Source organism: Stegostoma tigrinum, chromosome 15 (assembly GCF_030684315.1).
Source record: "Stegostoma tigrinum isolate sSteTig4 chromosome 15, sSteTig4.hap1, whole genome shotgun sequence".
Classification (NCBI taxonomy): Eukaryota; Metazoa; Chordata; class Chondrichthyes; order Orectolobiformes; family Stegostomatidae; genus Stegostoma; species Stegostoma tigrinum.
In genome coordinates, this window is record NC_081368.1 from 45,631,016 (window position 1) to 45,655,838 (window position 24,823).

General features: G+C 40.6%; 1 protein-coding gene across 2 annotated transcripts in view; it reads left to right on the forward strand.

Annotated features, from left to right (window-relative positions):
* The window catches only part of srpx2 (sushi-repeat containing protein X-linked 2), an 84,198-nt gene that overhangs the window by 45,356 nt on the left and 14,019 nt on the right, over window positions 1-24,823 (forward strand). For both annotated transcript variants that reach the window (XM_048545003.2, XM_048545002.2), the window contains 6 exons: window positions 6,897-6,980; window positions 11,077-11,268; window positions 16,608-16,784; window positions 18,174-18,300; window positions 20,606-20,727; window positions 23,565-23,744. In XM_048545003.2, coding sequence (XP_048400960.1) covers window positions 6,897-6,980; window positions 11,077-11,268; window positions 16,608-16,784; window positions 18,174-18,300; window positions 20,606-20,727; window positions 23,565-23,744 — 882 coding nt within the window. The remainder of the gene's footprint in view (window positions 1-6,896; window positions 6,981-11,076; window positions 11,269-16,607; window positions 16,785-18,173; window positions 18,301-20,605; window positions 20,728-23,564; window positions 23,745-24,823) is intronic.

Consider the following 24,823-nt stretch of genomic DNA (forward strand, 5'->3'; position numbering starts at 1 on the left):
GAAAAGCTAGAACACATAAATAACATTAAAAATTTAAGTCATTATCTGATTGATGGTCATTGCAGATTGAGGGGTTCCTCAGAAACAGTAAACTTTTTTGAAATCATGCATATTGTGGAGATGCTGCTTGGCCTGCTGTGTTCATCCAGCCTCACATTTTATTATCTTGGAATCTCCAGCATCTGCAGTTCCCATTATCTCTGATATTGTGGTGTATCTTCAGTTTTTCCTAATTTTATTTCTATTTTCCAGCAGAAGGCAGATTAGGAATAATGGGCAAGGCCTCTGCCCCAGTGCTGATGGATCTGTAAGGGTCTATGCTGGAGCCTCAGTGATTCCCTATATTTATTAACTGTACTATATTTGCTTATATGGGCTGTGGGAGTGAGCTCCCTTTTTGAACTGCCGCAATCCATTTGGTCTGGCGGTACCCACAATGCCATTAGGAAAAGAGTTCCAGCAATTGCCAAATTTCTCCCACTGGTAGTCAGGAAAGAATTGTCAAAGCTTGAAACTTACTCCGAGTTAAAACCCCCCTAGTGTTCCTATTTTAAAATGTATCTATCTTTACTATGTGATTAGGTTGGATGATTTGACACTTTGTAGAATCATTTTTCTCATATTCACAAAATCTGTCACTCTCCTTGCTGAAAAGCCAGAATGCATCATTTACCAACATGTCATTTCATCTAACAGCACTGTTTCATGTTGGTGTCACGACTGTTACTTCGTTGAGACTAGACAACCAAGTTATTTGAAATTTTTTAAATTATGAAGGGAATCACTAAACTTATAAAAGGCGGTTTAATTGTTGTAAAAAGGAGCTCGAATATTCATGTATTGGTTTTAAATTAAGAGGTTGGCAGAGCGAAGGGAAGTTGGTAACTTTTTTTGTGCCAAGGTTAGTAACGTTAAGTTCCCAGTTAAGGCCTTTGCAGGAGTTGGCATAAGTTTTATGTAAATAACTTTTAGATACCTTTGCAGATAATGTTGAAATTGCAAGATGGGAGAAGTATTAGTTGAGAACATACTTGTTTACCTCAAAGCTTTTTCCAGTTCTTAGGACAGTTTTTTTCTTTTAATTCTCCACCATCCCAAACTTCCCCTTTGTACTTCCTATGGCTACAGCTCCCTGCTGTGGAGTTCTGCAGATGCAATGATTTTCCCTCTCTTGTCTGATGCCAAGGGCCATAATTTAATGTGAAAACTAACTTTGGTTGGCTATTGACCTGCAGGGAGCATCATAATCAAACTTAATTCTGTGCTTTTCTAATATTTATATAGATACTTTTCCAGGAGAGGGCCTGTCTTGTGAATCAGCTGATCACCAAATCCAAGGTGCTGAAATTAATTGCAGTAGACTTACCATGATTCCAGCTGAACTAAAATTAGACCTTCAATGACTATATGTTTAGCAACTCAGGGGAAAAAATAGAAATGTAGTACAAAATTGAAAACTGAAATTTCGTTGCCATGCTACTTCTGATTGGTGATATCAATTCTGGGGACACAGTATCAATGAGATTTGTGATCCGCAGAAGACTGATTGCAGATCCAGTGATTGAGATTTTACAGGGCCTTCGGACATGGGCTTGAAGGCATGAAGGTTGGCATAATGGCATAGAATGGTATTGGGCAGTTAATTAAGGACCTTTTCCCACCTCTGACATTTCACCAGTTGTGGCAGCCCTCCCCTACATAAGGAGATTGTGTCATTATTTGTCCTTAGTGATACCTCCCCACCTGGCAGGAGCCTGCCTATGTAGCCATGGCATTGTAAAGCGCCACCTAACCTGATTTTGAGGATGCATGTCCACCGGTGCACCTGCTTCTTCAAGGTGCACTCCCGGAATGGCCACCACAAGTAATGGGGCTGCTGAGCTAACAGCCCTTCGATTGCGATGATAGTATTTTGGGCCGGGCTGCTGCCACCTGGTAAAATGCAATCTGAGAATGTGCCACTGACCCCTCCAGTCCAATTTCAACCTCAGCCGCAGGATTACTGACATCTTTGGAAAATCCATTCAAACATATTGAGGGAACATGGAGATGGAAGAATTTTTCTGTGTGTTGATTGTAATAACATAATAAACATTTTCAAAATAATTTGTTCCCAGTTTTAACAAAGGAGAATCTTGCCTTCACTAATTGGTGCCAGATACTTTAAAGCAGGTTCAATCTTAATGAAAATTTAAGGTTTACTATAAATTAATTAATGCATTGAATTTGAAACGTCCTCAAAAAACCTTTCTGTCCTTGCCCTCTTTATTTGATTTAAAATTAGGAGAATGACTCTGTGTGTCATTGTATTCCTTTTGGATTTGTCCTGTTGCCAGCTTCCAGGCTAGATGGAACCCCTTGTATAATATGGAAACTTGTAGTAGAATAAATGAGGCAACCTAAACTTTTTACCTTAATACGGTGAAAGGGATTTATTTTGATGACAATTGCATAGTCACACATTTTCTACAATGCAGTCTGTTTCACGCAAGTTACATTGTTAGTACTTATGGTGTGGTTAATAGAAAAGATCTGCATCTACCAAGAATTGTTAGCCAATAAAGGGCAAGCAGATTAGAATTTGCCCCTATTATCTTTGCCAAGAAAGTTACTAGTAAACAAAAAAACTATAGTTACTTTTTTCAAAAATGTTTTGCATCAGTAACCTCTCTACATTAATGTTGTTGCTGACGGAACGTTAACAGCTGCAGTAGTGTTGTCTGGTGAATAAAGGGTTGCTACTGCCCTGATACCAGGAATCACAATCACTGCTGGTGATGCCACTGTTTTGTTTTCTCCCCATGCCTGTGGATGGGGTGATTAAACATTCAACCTGATCATTTAACTGCTGAACTTTCTTGACAACTTTGTGGACATTCCCAGTTGGCTTTGTTTTTCAACCAACTTGTTACACCTCACTGGAATAGATTAGATTAGATTCACTACACTGTGGAAACAGGCCCTTTGGCCCAACAAGTCCACACCGTCCCTTGAAGCATCCCACCCAGACCCATCCCCCTGTAACCCACACACCCCTGAACACTACGGATAATTTAGCACGGCCGATCCACCTAAACTGCACGTCTTTGGACTGTGGGAGGAAACCCACACAGACACGGGGAGAATGTGCAAACTCCGCACACATAGTCGCCTGAGGCGGGAACTGAACCCCGGTCCCTGGCACTGTGAGGCTGCAGTGCTAACCACTGAGCCACCACGACTCCCAAATAGATTGCTGGAAATCAGGCCCTGCTATCCCTGGAATTGGCGCAAAAGTTAATGGTTTTAAATAGTACATAGAATCCCCCAATTTAGCTGTCTTTTAGACCCAGGTTGACATAAAGCACGGACTAGGTTTCTGCGCATAACCAGAATTGCTATTTATTGCAGTAAAAACAGATTCTACCTACAGATAAACAACATAAGAAACATTGATATTTATTTCTACTAATTAAAACTCCACCCCATTTGATGCCTACAAGTGCGCAGACATGCACAAAAAATCGTGTTATAGGAGGAGAGAAACATAAAATAGGGACGGGAACAGGCCATTTGGCCCTTGGAGCTGACTCCACAATGCAATATGGTCATGGGTGATCATCCAATTCGGAAGCCTGTTCCAGAAAGGGCCAAGTGGCCTCCTCCTGCTCCTATATTCTATATTTCTATGACTATCTCTCCATACCCTTTGATCTGAGTAGCCTTAAGAACTATATCTACTCCTCCTTGGAAACATTCAATGCTTTGGCTACAACCACTTCCTGTGTCAGAGAATTCTAAAGGCTCGCCAGTCTCTAGGTGAAGAAATGTCTTCTCATCTCAGTTCTAAATGGCCTACTTCATATCATTAGACTGTGACTCCTAGTTCTGGACTCCCCAGTCATCAGAAACATCCTTTCTGCCTTTATTCCATCTAGTCCTTTTAGAATTTTATAGGTTTCTGTGAGACTTCCCTAGTTCCCCTAAACTGCGGTGAATATAGTTGTAACCTATCAATGTTAGTTCTTGCCATTATAGGTCTGTCTGTTAAAATAACTAGGGAAGCAACTCAGTGGTCCTTGTCCAGAAGGTCTGCTGAGATGGTCCTTTTCCTGATCAGAACACTGCTTCTTGATCTTCTTCAGGAATTCATGCTTCTGTGCTGGAGGTATAGAGTGACTGGTTCACATTAATTAAAAGTCACAGGCTTCAGGACTGAGATACTTGATATTGCAGAGCAGAAACAGAACTCCTTCCAGTCTCTGCGTAAACATTTATGCCCACAAATTCTTTAGCCAGCTGGGAGACAACCACACTTGTTGGCAGGCCGGAGGCTTTTTTCATTGATATTGGGCCACTAGTCCAGAGTGCTCCTTGTTGACACTTGAATCTGCATTCGTATGCAGCTCCCTGGCTCCATCTAATCTGTAATGAGGCTTCCACTACTGCTTGAACAAGCAGCTGAGTAAAAAGTATCACAATGAGTGCCTGGTTATTTGACTCTCATAAGTGCAACAGCCCTTCAACAATGCTTAGATTTTTAGTCAGTTTGTTTTTCAGTCTACAGACAAAAATACTGAAACATAAAACATACGGACTTTACCCAAATTATGTGTACGTGTTGTGAAATTCTCCCCTCAAATGTTACCGCAGACTCCAGCATCGGCTGTTCCTACTGTCTCCCAGTTCCTCTTGTGGGCTCCATGAATAAGTTCCACTTATTTGTTTTGTGCATAAATATCAAATCTAACACTCCAGTTCAGTACTTAGACTGTGATAACAAGGTGTGGAGCTGGATGAACACAGCAGACCAGGCAGTATCAGAGCTGATGTTTCGGGTCTGGATCCTTCTTCAAAAATGGGGGAGGGGAAGGTGCTCTGAAATAAATAGAGAGAGGGGGAAGCGATGATAGAAGGTGGATAGAGGAGCAGATAGGTGGAGAGAAGACGGATAGGTCAAGGAGGCAGGGATGAGGCCAGTACAGGTGAGTGTAGGGAGGGAGTTGGGATGGGGATTGGTCAGTGTGGAGCGGAAGAGGGAGTGGCAGAGAGAGCGGCTCCTCCAGAAGGCAAAGGGTGGGGATGGAAATATATCCTTCCAGAGGAACCGCGCTCTCCGCCACTCCCTTGTCTGTTCCACACTCCCCACTAGTCCCACCACCCCCGGCACTTTCCCCTGCAATTGCAGGAGGTCCACACCTGCCCCTACACCTCTCACCCCACCTCCATCCCACGACCCAAGAAAACCTTCCACCTTAAATGGATGTTCACCTGCACATCCGCTAATGTGGTATATTGTATCTGCTGTTCCCAATGTGGCCGCCTCCACACTGGGGAAACCAAAAGGAGGCTTGCAGACCACTTTGTGGAACACCTACACTCGATTCGTGACGAATAACAACACATCCCAGTCGCGAACCATTTCAACTCCTCTTCCCACTCCTTGGACGACATATCCATCCTAAGCCTCCTCCAGTGCCACAGAGATGCCACCCAAAGGCTGGAGGAACAGCACCTCATATTCCGCCTGGGAACCCTGCAGTTCAATGATCTCAAGATGGACTTTACAAGCTTTAAAATCTCCTGACCTCATCCCAAGACCAGCCCATCTCGTCCCCGCCTCCTTGACCTGTCCAGCTTTTTTCACACCTATCCGCTCCTCCCACCTCACTGACCAACACCCATCCCCACTTCCTACCTACTAGCCTCATCCCCACCTCCTTGACCTGCCCGTCTTCCCATATAGCTACCCGCTCCTCCCTCGTCACTGACCAACCCCTGTCCCAACTCCCTACCTACACTCAACTGTACTGGCTTTATCCCCACCTCCTTGACCTGTCTGTCTTCTGTCCACCTATCTGCTCCTCTAAGCGCCTTCAATTATCGCCTCCCCGTCTCTCTATTTAATTTCAGAGCCCCCTTTTCTGCCCCATTTCTGAAGAAGGGTTCAGACCTGAAACATGAGCTTTCCAGCTCCTCTGATGCTGCCTGGCCTGCTGTGTTCACCCAGCTCCTTGTTACCGCAGACTCCAGCATCGGCAGTTCCTACTGTCTCCCAGTACTCAGACTGTGTTGCACTGGCACAGGCACCATCGTTTGACTAAGATATTGAACTGAGGCTGCATCTTGGAAGTTTATTGTGCAGAAGTTGACTGCTACATTTTATACATAACAACAGTGACTGTCCTTTGAAACTGCTTTAGTGGGTGTAGAGCATTGAAAATTGCTATGTAAATATGGTTTTGCTTTTTAAAGACTTCTTCTAAATATCCTTTTTTGGATAATTAGGATGCCTTGCAACATGGAAGCTATCTACATACTTCATGTGTAGATGTATTATTTGAATCTAACTAGCTAAGTTTAGTTGTGTAGAACATTGAGAAAATTAATGCTGCTTCAGCTCAGTTCAGCTTGATGCATTTCCCTGCCAGCACTCTCATGGATGCTAGCCATTCCTTCTATACCTGTCCTAAGTGACTAGCCCACACTTGCTGTCTTCAGCAGCACAATATAGCAGGTTAGCTGGTTGCTCATCAGCTGGAGTACATAGAACATTACAGCACAGTACAGGCCCTTTGGCCCTCGATGTTGTGCCGACCTGTCATACTGATCTGAAGCCCATCTAACCTACACTATTCCATGTACGTCCATATACGTTCATGTTCTGCAGATCTACATGGATAGTATGTCACTTTACAGAATATCCCATGAATTGAGTCAATTCTAATCATTCGTTCCCCTTTCCTGCCTTATTGGAGCCAATAAGACCAGAATGGGATTTGCATTTTAGTTTTAAAGCAGTAGACATTACTGGCAAAGCACTGGTAGAATAAATATGGTGGAGAGTTGAACAGAATAGAGTCAAGAAAAAAATGAGACAAACCAGTACGTCAATCACATTGTTCCTTGTTTTTCAGGGTCTGGATATTCTTATGCTGGGAGCCATGATGTCGATTACAGTGTTCAATATACAGGAAGCAGCTACTATTTGGACTATAAAGGTAAATTTCTTATTTATAGACACATACCTGTAATATTATCACAGTTTCCAGCTGCACTATCAAGTAAAGTTATTTCAATATTAATTGCAGTATTCTGGCAATTCTATTCATAAAATCTAAAATTGGTGCTCTTGCATTTACTTTAGGTGAATCTCACAAATATGCAAAGATAGATTAGCCAAAAATAGATCGCCGTATTTCAAATGTTATTGTTTAAAGGCTGCCATGGGCTACACACAAAAATATTTGCAGTAGAGCCTGAGGTCATAAGCCAGCTAGTACACAAAGTAAAATAGCTTTCTCCAAGCACTTCCCCATTTCATGGATGATATTGCAGGTACTATCAATTGTGGGTACAAGTTACTCAGGTTATCCAATATACATGGTATTCATGAAGTGGATATGTTTTTATGGCAAGGTGATAATTTCAGTAAAGGTGAACATGAAACTGGGTTATAATTTCAAATTTAGCAATGAATTAAGTTTTTACATTTTACCATCTGCCATCATAAGGTTTGAATCTGTGTCCATGGAACTTGGGTGTCTAGATTAGTGAACAATAACATTAGCACTATACCACCATCCAACTAATTTATACATGTTGCAGACAGACACACTGGAAAGCATGCCTTTAGCCTATTCTCTAACCTCTCCCTATTATTATTTGCACTATTTTAAATAGATTTGATGACATACTAAAAAAATGTTTTTAATATTTGCTAGAAATAGAAAACAAAAAATATTCCCAATATGCAGCCATTATTATAAATGGAGACTGGATAACTATGTTTGAGAAAGATGCACTGGACTTTGTGCCTTCAGAAACAAAAAGATATTGAATACAGTTCTCTTTTAGTTAATTTGATGTGGTGTTGAAGTTTTTGATGCATTCAAATTTCAGTAGATTTTCTTTAGTAACAAAGAGAACACCAAATTTTATGCAAGATCATAGCAGCTGCTCCACTCCTTCAGGTTTCTATCTAATTTTGAACTTTGCAACTGGGACACAACATGACAGCATTATAGGGCCATTGCTGAGTGAAGCGGATATAATGGTGCCTTGCTGATGCCTGACAGTTTACATGTTAGATGGCATTGAGACTCTGGTCCTCCAAAGCTACTTTTACGAATATATGAATATAAAGTATTTGCATTCGGAGCATAAAATAATGATGTACTGCGGTAAATTCTGCATTGTATTAGTACGTATTGATCAGGAGTGTTCATTCTAGTGCCATACTACAGAATATGTTTTATATCAGTGGATATGCTTAAGGTTAATATGGTGTTTAGTTTACATATCTATTATAATGCTAGATTACATTTCCTAAGGGAGCCTCTAGCTTTTAAATGCATGAGTGTCTGACCACAAAATTGTTTTTGATCAACTGCAAAAGACATTACACACATGCAATGGCTTTAGTACTATATTTGTCTTTCATGAAAATTCAACTATTAAAAGACCGCTTTTGGGCTAATATCAGTAAGTTCATATGGAAGATTACCAATGTTTGGAATTATTTTTTGGACACTGATGGAGACAACAGTCCAAGTGCATTTATAAAGCACAATGCCGTTAGGGAGGGGATTCCAGGATTCTGACTCAGTGACACTGAAAGAATGATGACATATCCCCACGTCAGAATGGTGAGTGGCTTGGAGGTCAGCTTGAATGTGGCAGTGTTCCTTTACATCTGGTGATCTTGTCTTTCTAGATGGAAGTGGTCATGTGTTTGGAAGCTGCAGACAAAGGAGCCTTGTTGAGTTTCTGTAATGTATTTTGTGGATGGCACATACTGCTGCTATTGAACATTGGTGATGGAGGGAGCGGATACTTGTGGACCTGGTGCCAATCATGCAGCTGCTTTGTTCTGGTTGGTGCCAAGCTTCTTGAGTGTTTTTGGAGCTGCACTCATCCAAGCAAGTGGGGAGTATTCCATCACACTCCTGTCTTGTGCCTTACAATGGTGGCGGGCTTTGGTGAGTCAGGAGATGAGTTACCAGTTGCAGGCTTCCTGGTTTCTGATCTTGTAGCCACTATGAGCAGCTAGGGATTCTAATTTCTATGCTTTCTATGGTAACCATCAGAATGTTGATAGGGGGGAGTTAAGTGTTGGTAATGGCATTGAATGTCGAGTGGTTATGGTTAGATTCTCTCTTGTTGGAGATGTTCGTTTGTATTGTATGAATATTACTTGCCACTTGTCAGCCTAAGTCTGGATATTGTCCAGGCCTTACTGCAGTTGGCCATGGGAAATGTCATTACCTGAGGAAGTGAAAGAGTGGGCAATAACATGATAAATTCAGTGCAACATTGATAAGTGTTGATTATCCACTTTGGAAGGAAAAACAGAAAGGCAGATTATTATTTATATAATAATACACTGGGAAATGTTGAGGTCGAAAGTGCCTTTATGTCAATCATTGAAAGCAAGCATGCAGGTGCTGCAGCAGTTAAAAAAAAGACAAATAGTATGCTAGCCTTCATTGCAAGATGGTTTGAATAAAAGAGTGAGGATGTCTTGCTGCAGCTGGGATGTGACTTCTGAAGTGTAGTTTGCAGTTTTGGCCTCCTTGCCTAAGAAAGGATCTTGACTAATTCCTGTAATGGTAGGCTTATTATATGAAGAGAGATTGGGTCCTTCGGTCCTGTATTCAGTGGACTTTAGAAGAAGAGAAGAGATCTCATTGAACTGTATAAAATTCTGACAGGACTGGACAGACTGCATTCAAGGATTTTGTTACACCAGGCTGAAGGGTCTAGAACAAGGGGTCACAGTCTCAGGATGCACAGTAGGCTATTTCAGAATGAGATGAAGATAAACTACTTCACGTAGGATGGTGAGCCTGTGGTATTGACACAAGACTGTGGAGCCCCACATGGTTCCGACCTGAAACATCAGCTTTCCTGCTCCTCTGATGCTGCCTGGCCTGCTGTGTTCCTCCAGCTCCAGACTGTGTTATATCAGAGCCCCAGTTGCCAAATATTTAAGAAACAATAGATAGATTTCTAGACTTTTAAAGCATCATGAGCTTTGGGAGGGTGTGGGAGTATGGCACTGAAGTAGAGGATCAGCCATGACCATGTTGAATGATGGACTAGGTTCAATGAGCCAAATGGACTATTCATACACTCTATTTTGTATGATTCTGCACAGTACACTTTTTTGCTTAGCTGGAAGGTTTCAGCTACATTGGTCCCAGGTGTACTGGAATTGCTTTTTGAGCTTCAAAGAGTGGGTAAAAAAGAATTAATTTTCTTCACCCTATTAGCTCCAAATCCAACACTCATCAGGAGAAAGAACAAGTGTAATGACATTCATTGGCGCTGTTGTTCTGCCCTCTGGTATTTAATTCATTTACTGATGCATATTACATTGGCTCATATAATGAATGGTGATATGAGTTGTGTACTGGAGGAGAACTCCACTTCGGAATCTTTTCTCAGTATGTCAAGAGAGAGGACAGCAAGTTGATGGAGAAAAAAAAACCATGCCATAAGTACTTGACTCTGTCACTGACCGCACTAACCAACAAGTTATTCCTAAATCCAGTTCTGCATTTCTCATCAGCATCCGGTCCTGGTAAAGTTAGTTACAGTCAGTTGACAATCTTTAAATTAGAAAAATGGATCATGCCAAGGAGTTTGAACTGGAGGAGAAATGGAAAAACAATTGGTTCTTTCAGACATTATAATAATCAGATTGTCATCTTAAACATTCTTGTCCATTTTCCTGGGCTTTAATTAAAATCTGTAAAATGCTGTTTGCCCAGCTGGTCACCCTGTGGTGTCCTGTAAGCCAAACATCTTTAATCCTAGCAGTGTGGGCAATGCTATAATTTGTCTTGGTTTTTCTAAGAAAATATTGTCAAAATACACAAGCTCCCAACCAGCATTCCATTTCTGATTGCAGCCTTCCATGCTTTGTGAAAATCAAGTGAGAATAGCTTCAGCCCTGATTGACTATTTGGTGAGGTGTTACAAGATGCTAATGCCCATGGAAACATACCCCAACTTGAATTGATACGTCCATGAGAAATCGGGTAGGAAATCTCAACGTTCAACTCTACTGAACCTGAACATATCTTTTCTCAGAGCCAAGATGGTGCTATCCATTGAGCGTTGAAAATGGTGACGTAGAATGTCGCTCACCAAGGGGTGCAAACTACAGAAGCACACTTGGAACACGATGTCGAATACTTTGTGATAGAGGATACCGGTTGCTAGGCCGAAGGCATGTCGAATGCACAGTGACCAGGTACTGGTCTGGTATAAGCCGATGTAAAGGTAGGTCTCCAGAAAAAGAAGTTACCTTAAACCTGAGTTATCATCAAGATCATTAGTGAGTAAATTTTGCTGTAAAAAGTGTCTTTGTGAATTCTTAGTGAGGGAAAGATCAGGCCCAGCTGCATTGTCTAATCTGAATGAACTGCTGATATTCTCCTGGGAGTACCCGCAGTTGAAAGCACATGTTTGGGTGAGGTAGTGGACAGTGACCAGCTGCTTTTGAACCATACCCAGTATCAGTAAATTCCTTCAGAATTATGGAAAATTGAAAGAACTAAGAATATGGTGTTAATTAATTAATGCTTACTAGTTGCTTCTCCACTGTCTATAAAGCCATAAGAGAGGCTTCTTTCATTTTGGATTGTATGTACAAAAATGTAATGTATAGGGGTTAAAAATGCTCAAAATGTACAACAAATTGGATGGGTGGCAATTAAAGTGGTGGGTGGAGGTGGAAAAATACAATACTGAGCAAAGAATTCAGATATTACATCAAGTTGTTACAGCACAGAATGTTTTTCCATTTGAAGTGATGGAGACAGAAACCACTGGGTGTATGAAGGGGTAACTGGACCATTAACTGAAACAATGCCAGATGCAGTGCTGCTTGGGGAATGTGACATAGGGAGTAATTTCGAGTAAGTTGAGCAAAGCAAGATCATGGACACAATTTCTTGCTGTAAGGGAACAGGCTGTAATGGGGGTGCTAAATGGCCTGCTTCAGTTACCATGAAAACATTTTGTAGTTCTATTTTTAAAGTGGCCACATATTGTCTCTGCACACAAGAGAAAAATTCCCCAAAACATTTGCAAGTCTGGGAGTGTTCAGTCTTTATTTGCACACGTTTTATGTACTCCTTTTGTTTATGAAAAGCGTTCTCTCACATTAGTTACAGTGAATGATAAATTTGCATCTGGCTGCCATTAATTGGTACAAGTTTTTATGAATTTTTCCCTTGGTCCTGCCTACATCTTTTTGTTAAAGTTGAAACTTAACACCATTTGCTCCTTACACTTCATGATCTCTGACTTGTATTACTTGGGGAAAGCATTGAGAAATATTCTTTCCTTTTGTTCATTGTCTTACAAAATGAGACAAGAATATAATTTGATTTGCACATTATTGCACAATCGTTGGATGATTCTCAAAACTGCAATTTGAAACTCCCCCAATGCAAACTCCAGTGCAGCAAAACAATAGAGACCATTCACTACGGTCAGACATTGTGAGTATGTTCCAGGAGCAATTTGATGGCTTGAGGAAAAATTTGAGAATATAAACTCTGCACACCAGTGGGGAGAATTTTTTGTGCTCTTTTTGTTTGCAATGGAACTAATAAACTTAACCATTACACATCTACATAGAAAACCGATGAAGCCTCATCACAATCTGTATTGATCTGTGAATATGCATAATGAAAAGTTATAATATACCATGTGACAATAACTTAATGACAGAAAATTCTAATCTGTCATTGTTTATAAGGATAAATGTAACGTTTCAGTAAAAACACGTCAGAAATGAAATGGCTTCATACTAGCTTGCATCTATCACTGCCCATTGGACACAATGGAAAGGTATAGCGAAAGACTCCAAATTCTTCAACTGTGATGTTACAACGCCTCAGTTACCATTACTATTAACTATGCTGGCCCTTCAATATTATGGTCTTGTACTACTGAGATAAGCACCCTTTTTTTGGAGAGGATATCAGACATTTGAGGTATACATGTATTCCAACATCGGTTTTAATAGCTTCAAAATATGATAAATTTTTAATTTATTATTGAGACCCATGACACAGAACATCAATGAATTTTTGAAAATATTGCAGATCAAGCAATCCATTGGTTAGTAATAACAGTCTTGATTTAAAAAGTTGTTGTATTTCTGTAATTATGAAAGTGGGTTCATGACTAACTGTGTGTAGGATTAAATTAGCATTCAGCTAGCTGGATTTCCAGGGCTGTGTCTGTTTGTATTTTATTTCCTTCATGCTTAGTTTCTTTTCCTCATGGTTTTTCTTATATTATTCATTCTTGGGAGGTGTCAGTTAAATCTAGTACTTATTGCCCACACTAATAATCCTTGAGAAGTTGATGGTGAACTGTCCATCTGGTGTAGAAGTATCCACAATGCTGTTAGGGAGGTAGTTTCAGAATTTTAAGGGAAATGCAATTTAATTTCAAGTCTGGATGGTGTCTGGCTTTGAGGGGAGCTTACAGGTGGTGGTGTTCTCATGAATCTGTTGTGCATATCTTCCTAGATGGTGGAGGTTGATGTTTTGGAAGATACTGTTGAAGGGCCATGGTAGAGTTACTGCAGTGCATCTTGTAGGTGAAACACACTGGTGTTACTTGCATTAGCGATGGAAGGAGACAACACAGTTTGGAGCTGGAGAAATACAACAGGCCAGACAGCATTAGAGGAGCAAGAAAGTTGACGTTTCGGGTCAGGACCCTTCTTCAGAAATGGGGAGGGGGAAGGGAGCTGGGAAATAAGTAGAGGAGGGGTGGTACCTTCCCCAGCTCCACCCCTCCTCTCTATTTATTTCCCAGCTCCCTATTTCTGAAGAAGGGCCCTGATCCGAAATGTCAACTTTCCTGCTCCTCTGATGCTGCCTGGCCTGTTGTGTTTCTCCAGCACCACACAATGTTGTCTCTGACTCCAGCATCTGTAGTTCTTGCTATCTTTGAGCGATGGTAGGAGTGAATGTTTAAGGAGAGGATGAAATGCTGTTTAAGTGGGCTGCTTTTTCCTGATTGTGTCGAGCTTCTTGTGTTGCTGAAACTGTAGACAACTAGACAAAAAAAAAGCCATTACGCTCATGGCTTTTGCTTTAAGCATTGTGGTCAAGCTGTGGGGAGTCAAGAACTTCCTCATACTTGCTTGTAAGTACTTGCTGCATAGTTCCCAGCCTGTGTCCTATAATTATTGTATGTATATGACCAATTTAGTTAAGATACTGATCAATGATAATCCCAAGGAGTTGATAGTTGGGGTTCAGACATGGCGTTACATTGAATGTCAAGAGGTGATTAGATTCCCCCTTCTTGGAGTGGGTTCTTGTGTATTGTGTGGTGTGAATGTTACTTGCCATTTAACAACCTAGGCCTGAATGTTGTCCAGGTCTTGTTGTAAATAAATGTGGACTGCTTTGGTTTCTAAGAAGACATGAACGATGGTGAATATCCCCACATATGAAGAAGGGAAAATCATTGAAGAAGCTGAAGATTGTTGGGCCCAGGAACACTGTTGAATAACACCTACAATGATATAACACGTTCTGGAAAATGTTCCAGGCACACACTGGCTTTTCAAATATGGTGTGGGCACCAGGGATGCCCACATTTCAGGATGTCTGGTGATTTTGAGTTCCTCCAGATACAATGCGCAGTAGAATCAGACTAACATCAGACAAAATGAATGCCATACGGGTATGGAAGGTAGTTACTGATGAGTTCGGGATGATGTGTTAAGAAATTTTGCTGTGACTTATACAGAAACCCTCTATGAAACTTGACTCAATTAGCACTTAGCCAAAATATGACAATATTCAGACCAAAGGAATTCCCATACCTCAATGACTATGACCCAATCCCTGATCAACTTGGAAAGATGGTCCTTACTAATGAGTAACTAGTTGCCTGGCTGATATCCATGCAGTTCCCTTACTAAAGTATTGCTAATTTCCTTACCGATTACGCTGGATGAGCAGTATTCAATAAGACCCTCCCTATAGGTGGTAATAAAATGAAACCTGTGACCCTGACTGTCCTGAAAGGCCAACTGACCATGTCTAAGTCTCTGGACTGAGATCACATGCTGCCCTTGATTGACTGTGACAGGATCCTGGACTTGACCAAGGAGTATTCCACTGAAGGCTTTGAGGCATCACCAATTGGCTGAAGCACATGTGTAAGCTGCAGAGACACAATACAGCATGATATTGCACAGAAACTTGTCCACTCCCATCACTGATCCCTGCTGACGACCGTGACAAACTGCCTTTCTACAATGAAAGATGCCAGTGCATCCCAAAGTGCAGCATTAAAGTGGTTCACTGTATTTATAGTGAGTCAGAGCCATGATGATATAATGAGGGTAGTGTGTCCCTGCTGCCAACGTCTATGGAAGTGGTGTTTGGCAGCCACTGCCAATGGACCGTACCCTGAGATGGCAGGCACTGTTGACCAAAATGGAAATTCTGAGGAGTAAGTGGCAAATCGGAGCTGCCAGGTACCTGTTCAGACTTCCATGTTAGGAATTGTCACCGTCTAGTTTCTGGTCAGTATGTGCAAGGATAACAAACTATATATAAATAAGGCAAGAATAAGATAATAATGAGAAGTTAGTGAATGCAAACTAGCTCCTCTGCCACTCACTAATGAGTTATTTGTCTCACTATTCAAACCTTGCGTGGAAAATTGGACATTTTCCCCTCAACATAGACAATTTCATTTTTCTAATCTTGCCATATTTTCCCAATAGACTTATCATTGCCCATGCATTCAAAGGTGGGGAACATTAAATCCTAGCATCAAACATGGCACTTACTTCTTTCTGTCCCTGATTTGACATCTCCATCTTTTACTTCCTATAGCGTTGTGCTCACAAAACTGATCTGTCTTGTATTTGAAAATATTCTCACTAATATATATGCTTCATTCTGTTTTGAGCTTTTGTTTTATAGCATTTTTTTTCTACTTCAATTAATTATTCCTGTATGCTGCAGAAACCTAAATCCTCTGGTTTCTTGGTGGCTTGTTTGAAAATACGATTCTGCACTATACTAGTTATGGTCAATGGGACTTCAAAGTTTCAAAGAAACTGAAAGGTCCACCTTCATGTGCAGGCTGGTTTGTCCCACCTGACACAGGAATGATGATGTTCTATGTTTCTGCAGCGACCTAAATGTTTATACTGATTATAACCTGTTAAGTGCAACTCAGAAATTTTAAAATGGATTTCCAGTAGCAGGAGTAAACTGTGCATAATTGCTAAGTTAATAACTTTAGGCCTGATACCACTTCCTTTGCCCCAAGACCCTATTAGGTTTTTTGATAACATTACTGATACGTGGAAGCATCAATAATGATTTAATTTTTTTTGGCATTTCCTGAATCAAGCAAGGATTGTTCATAAATGTTAAGTTTTGATATAAATGAATTCTCACCTGTGTTGACGTTGTAGGCAGAATGATTAGGATAAGAAATCCGTCAAATTCGTCAACCTGGTAAGCGATTGAGTTAAATTTACGTACAGTGTAACTGGAGTATATTATGCCTTTCTGCCTGAGTGTTAATGATCCAATTAGTAATGACTGTTTCCTTCTCAGAGGTGCGTTGTTATTCACTTCCTGCATTTCCATACGGATCATATGTGTGCTCCAAGGGGACACGCGTAGATTCCCAGTGTGAATACATATGTGAGCAAGGATACCAACTGGAAGGAGATAGAATGAGGGTGTGCCTGGAGAATGGCCAGTGGAGTGGAAGTGAACCTATCTGTGTAGGTAAATTGGACTGTAATCCATTTAGCTTTGTACTTATTTAATCCTTGAACTTTTGGAAAAAAAATGAAAATGGGTTTTAATTTCTGTTTGGATCATCTAACCTTATGCTTCAGACAATATTCCTCAACACTCTACCTTACACAAATATTTTAATTCAAAGTCTGTAATGAAAATGTTGTTGTCAAAAGATACCAGATAGCCAGTGAGGTTTCTCAGTGTTCATGTTTTATTTTCACGATAGGAATCTCTGCAACCATATTGTATATTTTTAGTATTTCCTGCTTGCATTTGGAACTTCTCACTGGCATTACTTCTGTGAAAATTGTTGTTGCTTATGTTAGCAGTTGAATGCTTAAACTACTTGCATGGTGTTTCTCGGGTGCTTTTTTATGACAGGTGTTATCCTATTTTAAATAATCGATTAACCTTTCTATTAAAATTGTAATGTAAAATAATTAGTGCATTCAGTAATATGGCTAAGAGTAAATTCTAACATATTTTTCTTAGTTTAAACAGGCTTTGCACCTGTGCTAGCTGAGGTGAGGGATCCGATTGTGGATCTTTTTATTAACTGGCGCCAGCATCAAATTAAAATGTTTCCTCAATTTTAGCATTCATTAATGCACCAGTGCAAGTGTTCCTATCATTTATATACCGTTTTAGAATGTGCATGTTCCTGTCTCCATTGGGAATTAGGTTGAAATTGACTAAGGCAGAGGAATGTCTCATGGTGTCAGCAGGGCTGAAGTAGAATCCACCAAGAGCAGAGAGAACCTGCTGAGACATAAGGGTCCTTTTCATCATTACTTCAAGTTGACTTCACCGGAAAGCCTAGAGATTTCATAAATTTATCTATTAGAAACAAAATTGACTTAGTGTTCTCAGGCCAGGATGTATATATCCTAGAAATATTGTGCAGGGAACCTAATTGAACTACTATATCCAGAGTTCCCTGGCTTGATCCATGGTATGTGCTCACTTGGTGCTCTCTGCAATATAAGGATGGAGTTGTTGCAATTAATTAACATTAGCACTCCAGAGCTAGTGAATCAAAGAGTCAGCTGAGCTTTATATACCTGATGACTATTCATAAACTTTGTTATAAATGTGTTTATAGAATCTTGTCAGCTGAGAACAATATCAGTGCTGCTTCTGATTCTCCCCTCTATTCACATGTTGTTCATAGCCAAAGACCACATATGGGAATTAAACACATGGGCGTGCAACTTTAGAACACCTGTTAACTTTAAAACAACACCCCAGCAACAGAACAGTTGGGATTCAAGGACATAATTGGAATGGCACTCTGTTGGATGGCATTGTTGCCGCACAATGCCACACAATTGGAATGTAAAAGAATACTAATGGATAATTTCTTGATTTTAATAGATTATGAACCTCCAAGGATAAAATGCCCAGGGTCCAGGGAGAAGGTGGCTGAACCGGGGCAGCTGACTACACGTGTATATTGGGACTCACCGCGCATAAAAGATGTAGCTGATAAACACAGTACTAAGTTAGTGTGAAACATCAGATCTCATGCTTTTCATTTCATTTTATAACTATTTGATCCTGGGGAGACAAAATTTCATGTCCTGTTCAGGTCAATGAAAATGGAAGTAATTGAAACCAAATAAGCGATGGCATAGGAGGGGGATGGGAGGGAATAGGAGAGGAAGAAGGGTTAAGGAGGGTGAGGTAAAGTGAATTGGAGGAGAGAGAGAAAGGGAGGGGGAGATTAGGATGAAGAGGATAGTTACTGATAGGGGCATACAGTAGGAGTTTCCTGGATCCAAGGAGAGGCAATGGCCTAGGGGTATTATTGCTGGACTGTTAATCCAGACACCTAGGTAATGTTCTGGGGAATCCAGGTTTGAATCCTGCCACAGCAGATGCTGGAATTTGAATGCCGTAAATATCTGGAATTAAGACTCTAATAATGACCATGAATCTATTGCTGATTGTTGGAAAGGCCCATCTGGTTCAGTAATGTCCTTTAGGGAAAGAAACTGCCATCTTTACCCGGTCTGGCCCGCATGTGACTCCAGACCTATAATGATATGGTTGACTCTGAACTGTCCCCTGGGAAATTAGGGATGGGTAATAAGTGCTGGCCTGGCCAGCGATCCCCTGATCGTGTGAATGAATTTAAAAAAAATTAGAATCTCTGGAGGACTGCTGTGCATTAATTAGCAACATTGCTTAGTGAAGTGATATGGATTTTCTGCAAGGGGTCAAGGGTAAACGAGAGGAAAATCTTCCAGCAGAATTGGGTGGAAGCAAGTGTAGGAGAACATCTGATAATCTCACAGGTTTTTTATTACATTTTAGATAAGCATGTGTATATATTATTTATCTCCTTTGTTATCTATTCAACATTTTTACTAGCTGTGGCCACGGCTGCCCCGTGGTGACATCTTGTGGTTAGAGAGCATGTTTGCATACAAACTTGATCTGCGTTGCTATGTTAAGTATTATCATGCCACCAATGGTGGTTTAAATGACTGCTTCCATTTAATATTGAATGCTGCTATAAATGCAGCAGCACAAATACCTAAATGGTATTTCATTTAAATGTTCATTCATTAATACTGAGCTTTCAAAGATCAATGCGCTACAGCTGGCAGAATTTACTTTTCTCGGGACCGGGAGTAGTAATGCCAGTTGTACTTCCCTGCTCCTGGCGCAGATTAAACTTCCCAGGATTTGGTAATCTGGTGTGTCGCACGTCCATCCTAACAGATGCAGCATTTGAACATAAAAACATCACATTAGATTCTGTTTTCCTTCACTGATGAATTTGAAGGCATAGGGCATGTAAAATCCAGTGGATGATCTCCCTACCACATACCATGTGCCCTGACCTGCAAGTAATCATACATAGGGAAGAGGCATCAGGCTGCCTACTTGCCCTTAGGTTGTTTGACCCTCTTATGGTGCCAATTAATCACTGCGTAAAGATCTCATCTGCCCTGCTGGCACTTACCCATTTTGATGGAAGGCCCAAGCAATTTGGGAAATTCGGAAGGGTTAGCCATGTGGGCTGGTATCGGGGGTGACCAAGTCCTCAGGGTCCATTGGAGGCTCTCACCCAACCTGACATTCCCTTTAAGGTTACCCCCTCACGACTTCTTGAACCTGGCACTACACCTTCTCTCCTTTGCGGAGACCCCAAGTGCGGACTTACCTAGGCTCCTCCTGTGGTGGGACAGCCCGTAGTGCCAGCTGTAGGCACTGTTTGGTGCTATGAAGATGGAGAGCTGTCCATCATCTGATTGGCTGGCAATATTTTAAGGCAGGAGATCGTCTTGAGAGACGCAGGCTCTCCTTAAAGCAGTTAATGTTGCTCCTAGCATTTAATTATGGTGGGGAAGGCATCTAAAGCATGAGCAAGCTCTCTTCAACAGTTTAGCTTGGATGGTTGGGGGTAGAAGAGTGGGAACCTATAAAATCTAACACAGGATATTGAGCTCCAATCCAAAAACTTGGCAAGATAATGCAGTTATGATTTACATCCGATACAGTAGGAACTGCCAATGCTGGAGAATCTGAGACAACAAGGTGTAAAGCTGGATGAACACAGCAGGCCAAGCAGCTTCAGAAGAAGGGTCCAGATCTGAAATGTCAGCTTTCCTGCTCCTCTGAAGCTGCTTGGCCTGCTGTGTTCATCCAGCTCTACACCTGGTTATCTATGATTTACCTCTTATGCTTTGATCCTGTGAGCTTATAAATTCACAGAATTCTTCAGCAGTGATTTGTCAAATATTCAGATCTGACTGACAGATAATAAATCTCTCCTATCTCCTGATGTTCTTTCACAGAATAGTTCTGAGAGGACCACCGTCAGGATCTGAATTTGGAAAGGGAGAACATATTATTCGCTATGTGGCGTATGATAGAGAGAGGAACAAAGCCTCCTGCAAGTTTACTGTCACAGTTCATGGTGGGTGACCTACCACATAAGTTGCATCTTTTCTGTTTAACACCATCAGACATGTATGATAGCATGGTACCAACAATTAAAATGATATTCATACGAATCGTTCAGTTCAAATAAACCATCAGAGAAACAACCATTTGGAATAAGAAATATAAAATGATTTCAATGAATAATAAGAAAGAAATGTGAGTGGCTGAGCTTTTGTGTAAGCAATAAAAATTGTTTGGAAGACAGCAAAAGCATTAAATAAATGAAAATAAGTTAGAAATGTTGTCAGGTAATGGAGGTCAGGGAAAGCTGAAGCTCCATTGCACCAGTCCTCTGGCACAAATGAAATGGAACAGGACTCTTGGTTGCTCAATTTCCATCCCCACAGATCCATATCTCAAACCTTAGGGTTTGAGTAGGAATATCTTGAGAAGCTTGAGGCATACTAGGACTAAATGTCACTAGCTCAATGTTTACTCCCATAAATTAGAGCTGAGCTCTGCCTGCTTCTGTCAGTACCAAACCCCATGTGATTTGATATCATCATGACACACCTGCCCATGTTCTTGCTCAGCAACTATTATCACAGTATTGACACAGTTAAGCCCTGTATTCTATAATTCTCCCATCCCACCTCCACAAACCCAAGTGGTTAAATTCCCAAGGATGGGTGGAACATTTACAGACACACACACAAAGTTGTGGAGGGCAGTAGGTGGAAAATGTATTCCTGAGATTTATACCAATGAAGTAAAACCATTGTTTTTGAGTAAGGAACTGCTTTCTGATGGATGAAGCTTGAATATAAGTAAGATTAGGGCTCAAGGTTAGTGCATTTCAATTTGGAGATATTTCAAAGCAGTTATTTGTGTGATATTTAAGAAATTTATTGGCATAAGAGGTAGAAGCCCATGTTATCCCTCCAATTTTGTATGCCTTTTGTCTCTGTACACGCTCTGCATTGGGACTACACAGACTTGGTTGTAGTACAAGTTGTCACTCAAGAGGCTACTCCTCATATGTGAACCTATGCAGAGGTGACAGCAGGCTAGTTTGATCAATAAGGCTGTCACTAGTCCTAATCCTGCACTCACCTGATGTCCACACGATTTACATTCAGCATACATCAATCATCAACAATCTGGAGTCAAAAGCCTTTTTAATTCCAGCGCTGGGTACTTGAGCCAATTGTAGTGACCACTTAACTGTCTTGGAAGGCATTAAGTAGTTTATTGTAAATAATCATCATCTCATGTATGACTTAGTAGAACATGACAGGATATTTATCCATTATGCCATTAGGTCGCCTTACTGTGCAATGAAGTTAATATAAAGCTGGAAATTATTGACCATTTCAGAGGATGAATTTTTAACCTGTTTGTCTGATAGCCTCTTGTTTACATGAACTGGTTAATGCTTCTGAAGATATGTTAGAGGAATGTCATAAAGCTAAGAATTTGACCATAGCATTGCCAACAGCAATCCCTCTATTTGGATAAATAACTTACTCATTTTTTTATTGTGGAGTGAATGAGCCCTGTGGGAGATCCTACTGCAGTATTCAAGATAATTGCACTCTAGTGTAAGGGGACATGATTTGAGGCAGAGAATATCAGGCTGTTTGGATTTGACTATTCAACTGTGGGTGGTAAATAATGGGACAGCTGCCCAGGCAGCGAATCGAGGCAAATAGTTTTCTAGAGATATTAGAGAGTCCAAGAGGCAGTTGCTAAAAATTTAGGTCAAACAGATCCCAATTCTTTATATCTGTTTATCTCTATTATTTGCCAGTGTTCCTTTCTCTACAGTTTGAATAGTGATCACAGATCACAGTGGTCACAGATGATTGAGCTTTAAAACAAAAAATTCTCCTGTTCTCATGACTTGTTTAAAAGCAGATTGTGATTTTATATTTCCCCCTTTTTTATATAAAAGAGAAAATGGTGGAATATTTCCCCTACTTCCTTTGTCTGTGAGCTCTGACTTTGCAAGAACTTTAGCTGCACTATGATAGTTAAGCTTCCGAAGTAAGGTTATTTCACACACTCTTAGACCCTGGGGTGGGGGATGTTGGGTAATACTTCACAATGTAGGCTCTGATACAAGCATTCAAGGAGAGGGATAATAGAACAAAATTATTCCATTAGTGAAAATTTAAGTATGAATAACAATTTCTTTGCTTTTTAAGATCTAGCCCAACAGGCTAAAATTGGTGTCAGCAATCTAGATTTCTTCTTGGGGATGGTTGTTTGGCTAACCAGAAGCTGAGTAGTTGTAGGATATCAAAAATCTTAAGAATTTCTTTTCAGGGTGTAACTGTGTTGATGAAAGAAAATTTTACTTGCAGATGTCAAATCCAAATTGTTAGTTTTTTTTTCTTATACAGACTAGAGGCTTTTTTCATTGTAGCTTACAGTAAGAGGCATTGAATGAGTTGATGTGAATGGATTAGCTCTGATCTCTTACCTGACTGCTTTACTTCTTTTAAAATTGTGAATTCAAAAGCAGTTGGAAGTCATGTGAGCAAACTTCTTTGCGCAGGGAGGAGAAACAGTTTCAAAAGTTTGCATTGCTACTCCAAGGGTTAAGTGGAAAGTCATTAACACTATTCCATTATGTAAAGGTTTCTCATAGAGACAATCATTCCTGTATCAGATTATAACATAGCAGTGAGTATTCTGGACCCATTAGGACAGATGTAGGTATTAATGAATTGTCATTGACTTGAAGAGGTTCGAGAAGGTTATTGCCATGTGATTATAAAAGTGGACTCTTCACTCTGTCTGAAAAACAGTATCGAAATATGTAGCTATGCATCAACGTCTTTTCCTCTCTGTTCCTGACATTACCAGTTAGGAGATGCCCTCTCCTGAAGCCGCCTGTCCATGGTTACATCACTTGTACATCAGCTGGTAATAACTATGGGGCAACCTGTACTTACACATGTGAAGGAGGTTATGAGCGACAGGGAATCTCCAAACGAGTTTGTCTGTTCAATCGAAGCTGGTCTGGAGTGGCACCGTCTTGTGTACGTAAGTGAATTATGTTGAATATTGGGAATGTGGCACTGTAATCCTCTCCATGGGAAATGGGCATTCAGATCTGTACGATGCTGGTGCTGCTGCCGCATCTTGCTTCGTAAATGGGATAAATGGGACTGTGTGGCTCACATATTTAGCTTAGATAATCTGAGTTCTGTTTACAGCGCAATAATCAGTAGCCATCTCAAAAACAAATGTTGTTCCTAATATTAAACTTTGATTACTCATCAGTATTATGGCTGTTATCAGTTAGACCTGTGACATTATGTACTCCTGGGTGTGTTTATGGGGTTGGGGATGACAGGGTTGATGGTAGATCGCGACTTTCACATCTGCCCCCTGTTCACTCCCACAATCTAGGGAATGAGTGACCTCTAAACTTGGAAGCCCATATAAATGCACAACTAAAGGTCAATTAAAACCTTGGTGTGGACAGCTTAACAGAAGCGGGTAACTCTCTTTCTACCAAAGTATATCAAGAGAAAAAGAAGGAACTTGGTTACTACCCTCAGGAAGACTCTTTTACACATAGGGGAAATCCATCCTGGAAGATAGTCCCATTTCCTTCCTTTTGTTTAAAATATACTCCAGAAACCCTCCCACTGTCCCCTGTGTCATCCACCCTGCCACCCACTATTATTGGGTTAAACCCAGTTGCATGCAGTCTTCTTTGTGGGCCTGTCTGTGGCTATAGCTCGAAGAGCTGAGTCACGTGACATCTGAGTTCGTGGTTGTCTAATAGAAAGCAGTTTGCATTCCTCACAAATGCAACTATTTTAGCTACTGTCCTTTTCCTTGAAAAGTGTCTTGCAAAAAATTATATGATCTATATGTGGCTGGTGGTAAATTAATATTTCAGATATTACATCTTCATAACAAAGTGAACAGCTTTGGTTTCTACAAATTTGTATTTGTGTTGTAATGATTCCAATCAAAATCTTCCCTATCAAATCTATCAAAGACAAGAGAAAATGTAAATTGTACCCAAGTCCTGAAGCAAAACAATAATCCAAATGCTGTTGGAGGAAAGCCTGCAAGGTCAAAGAGGTATGAAGCACACATAAATTATA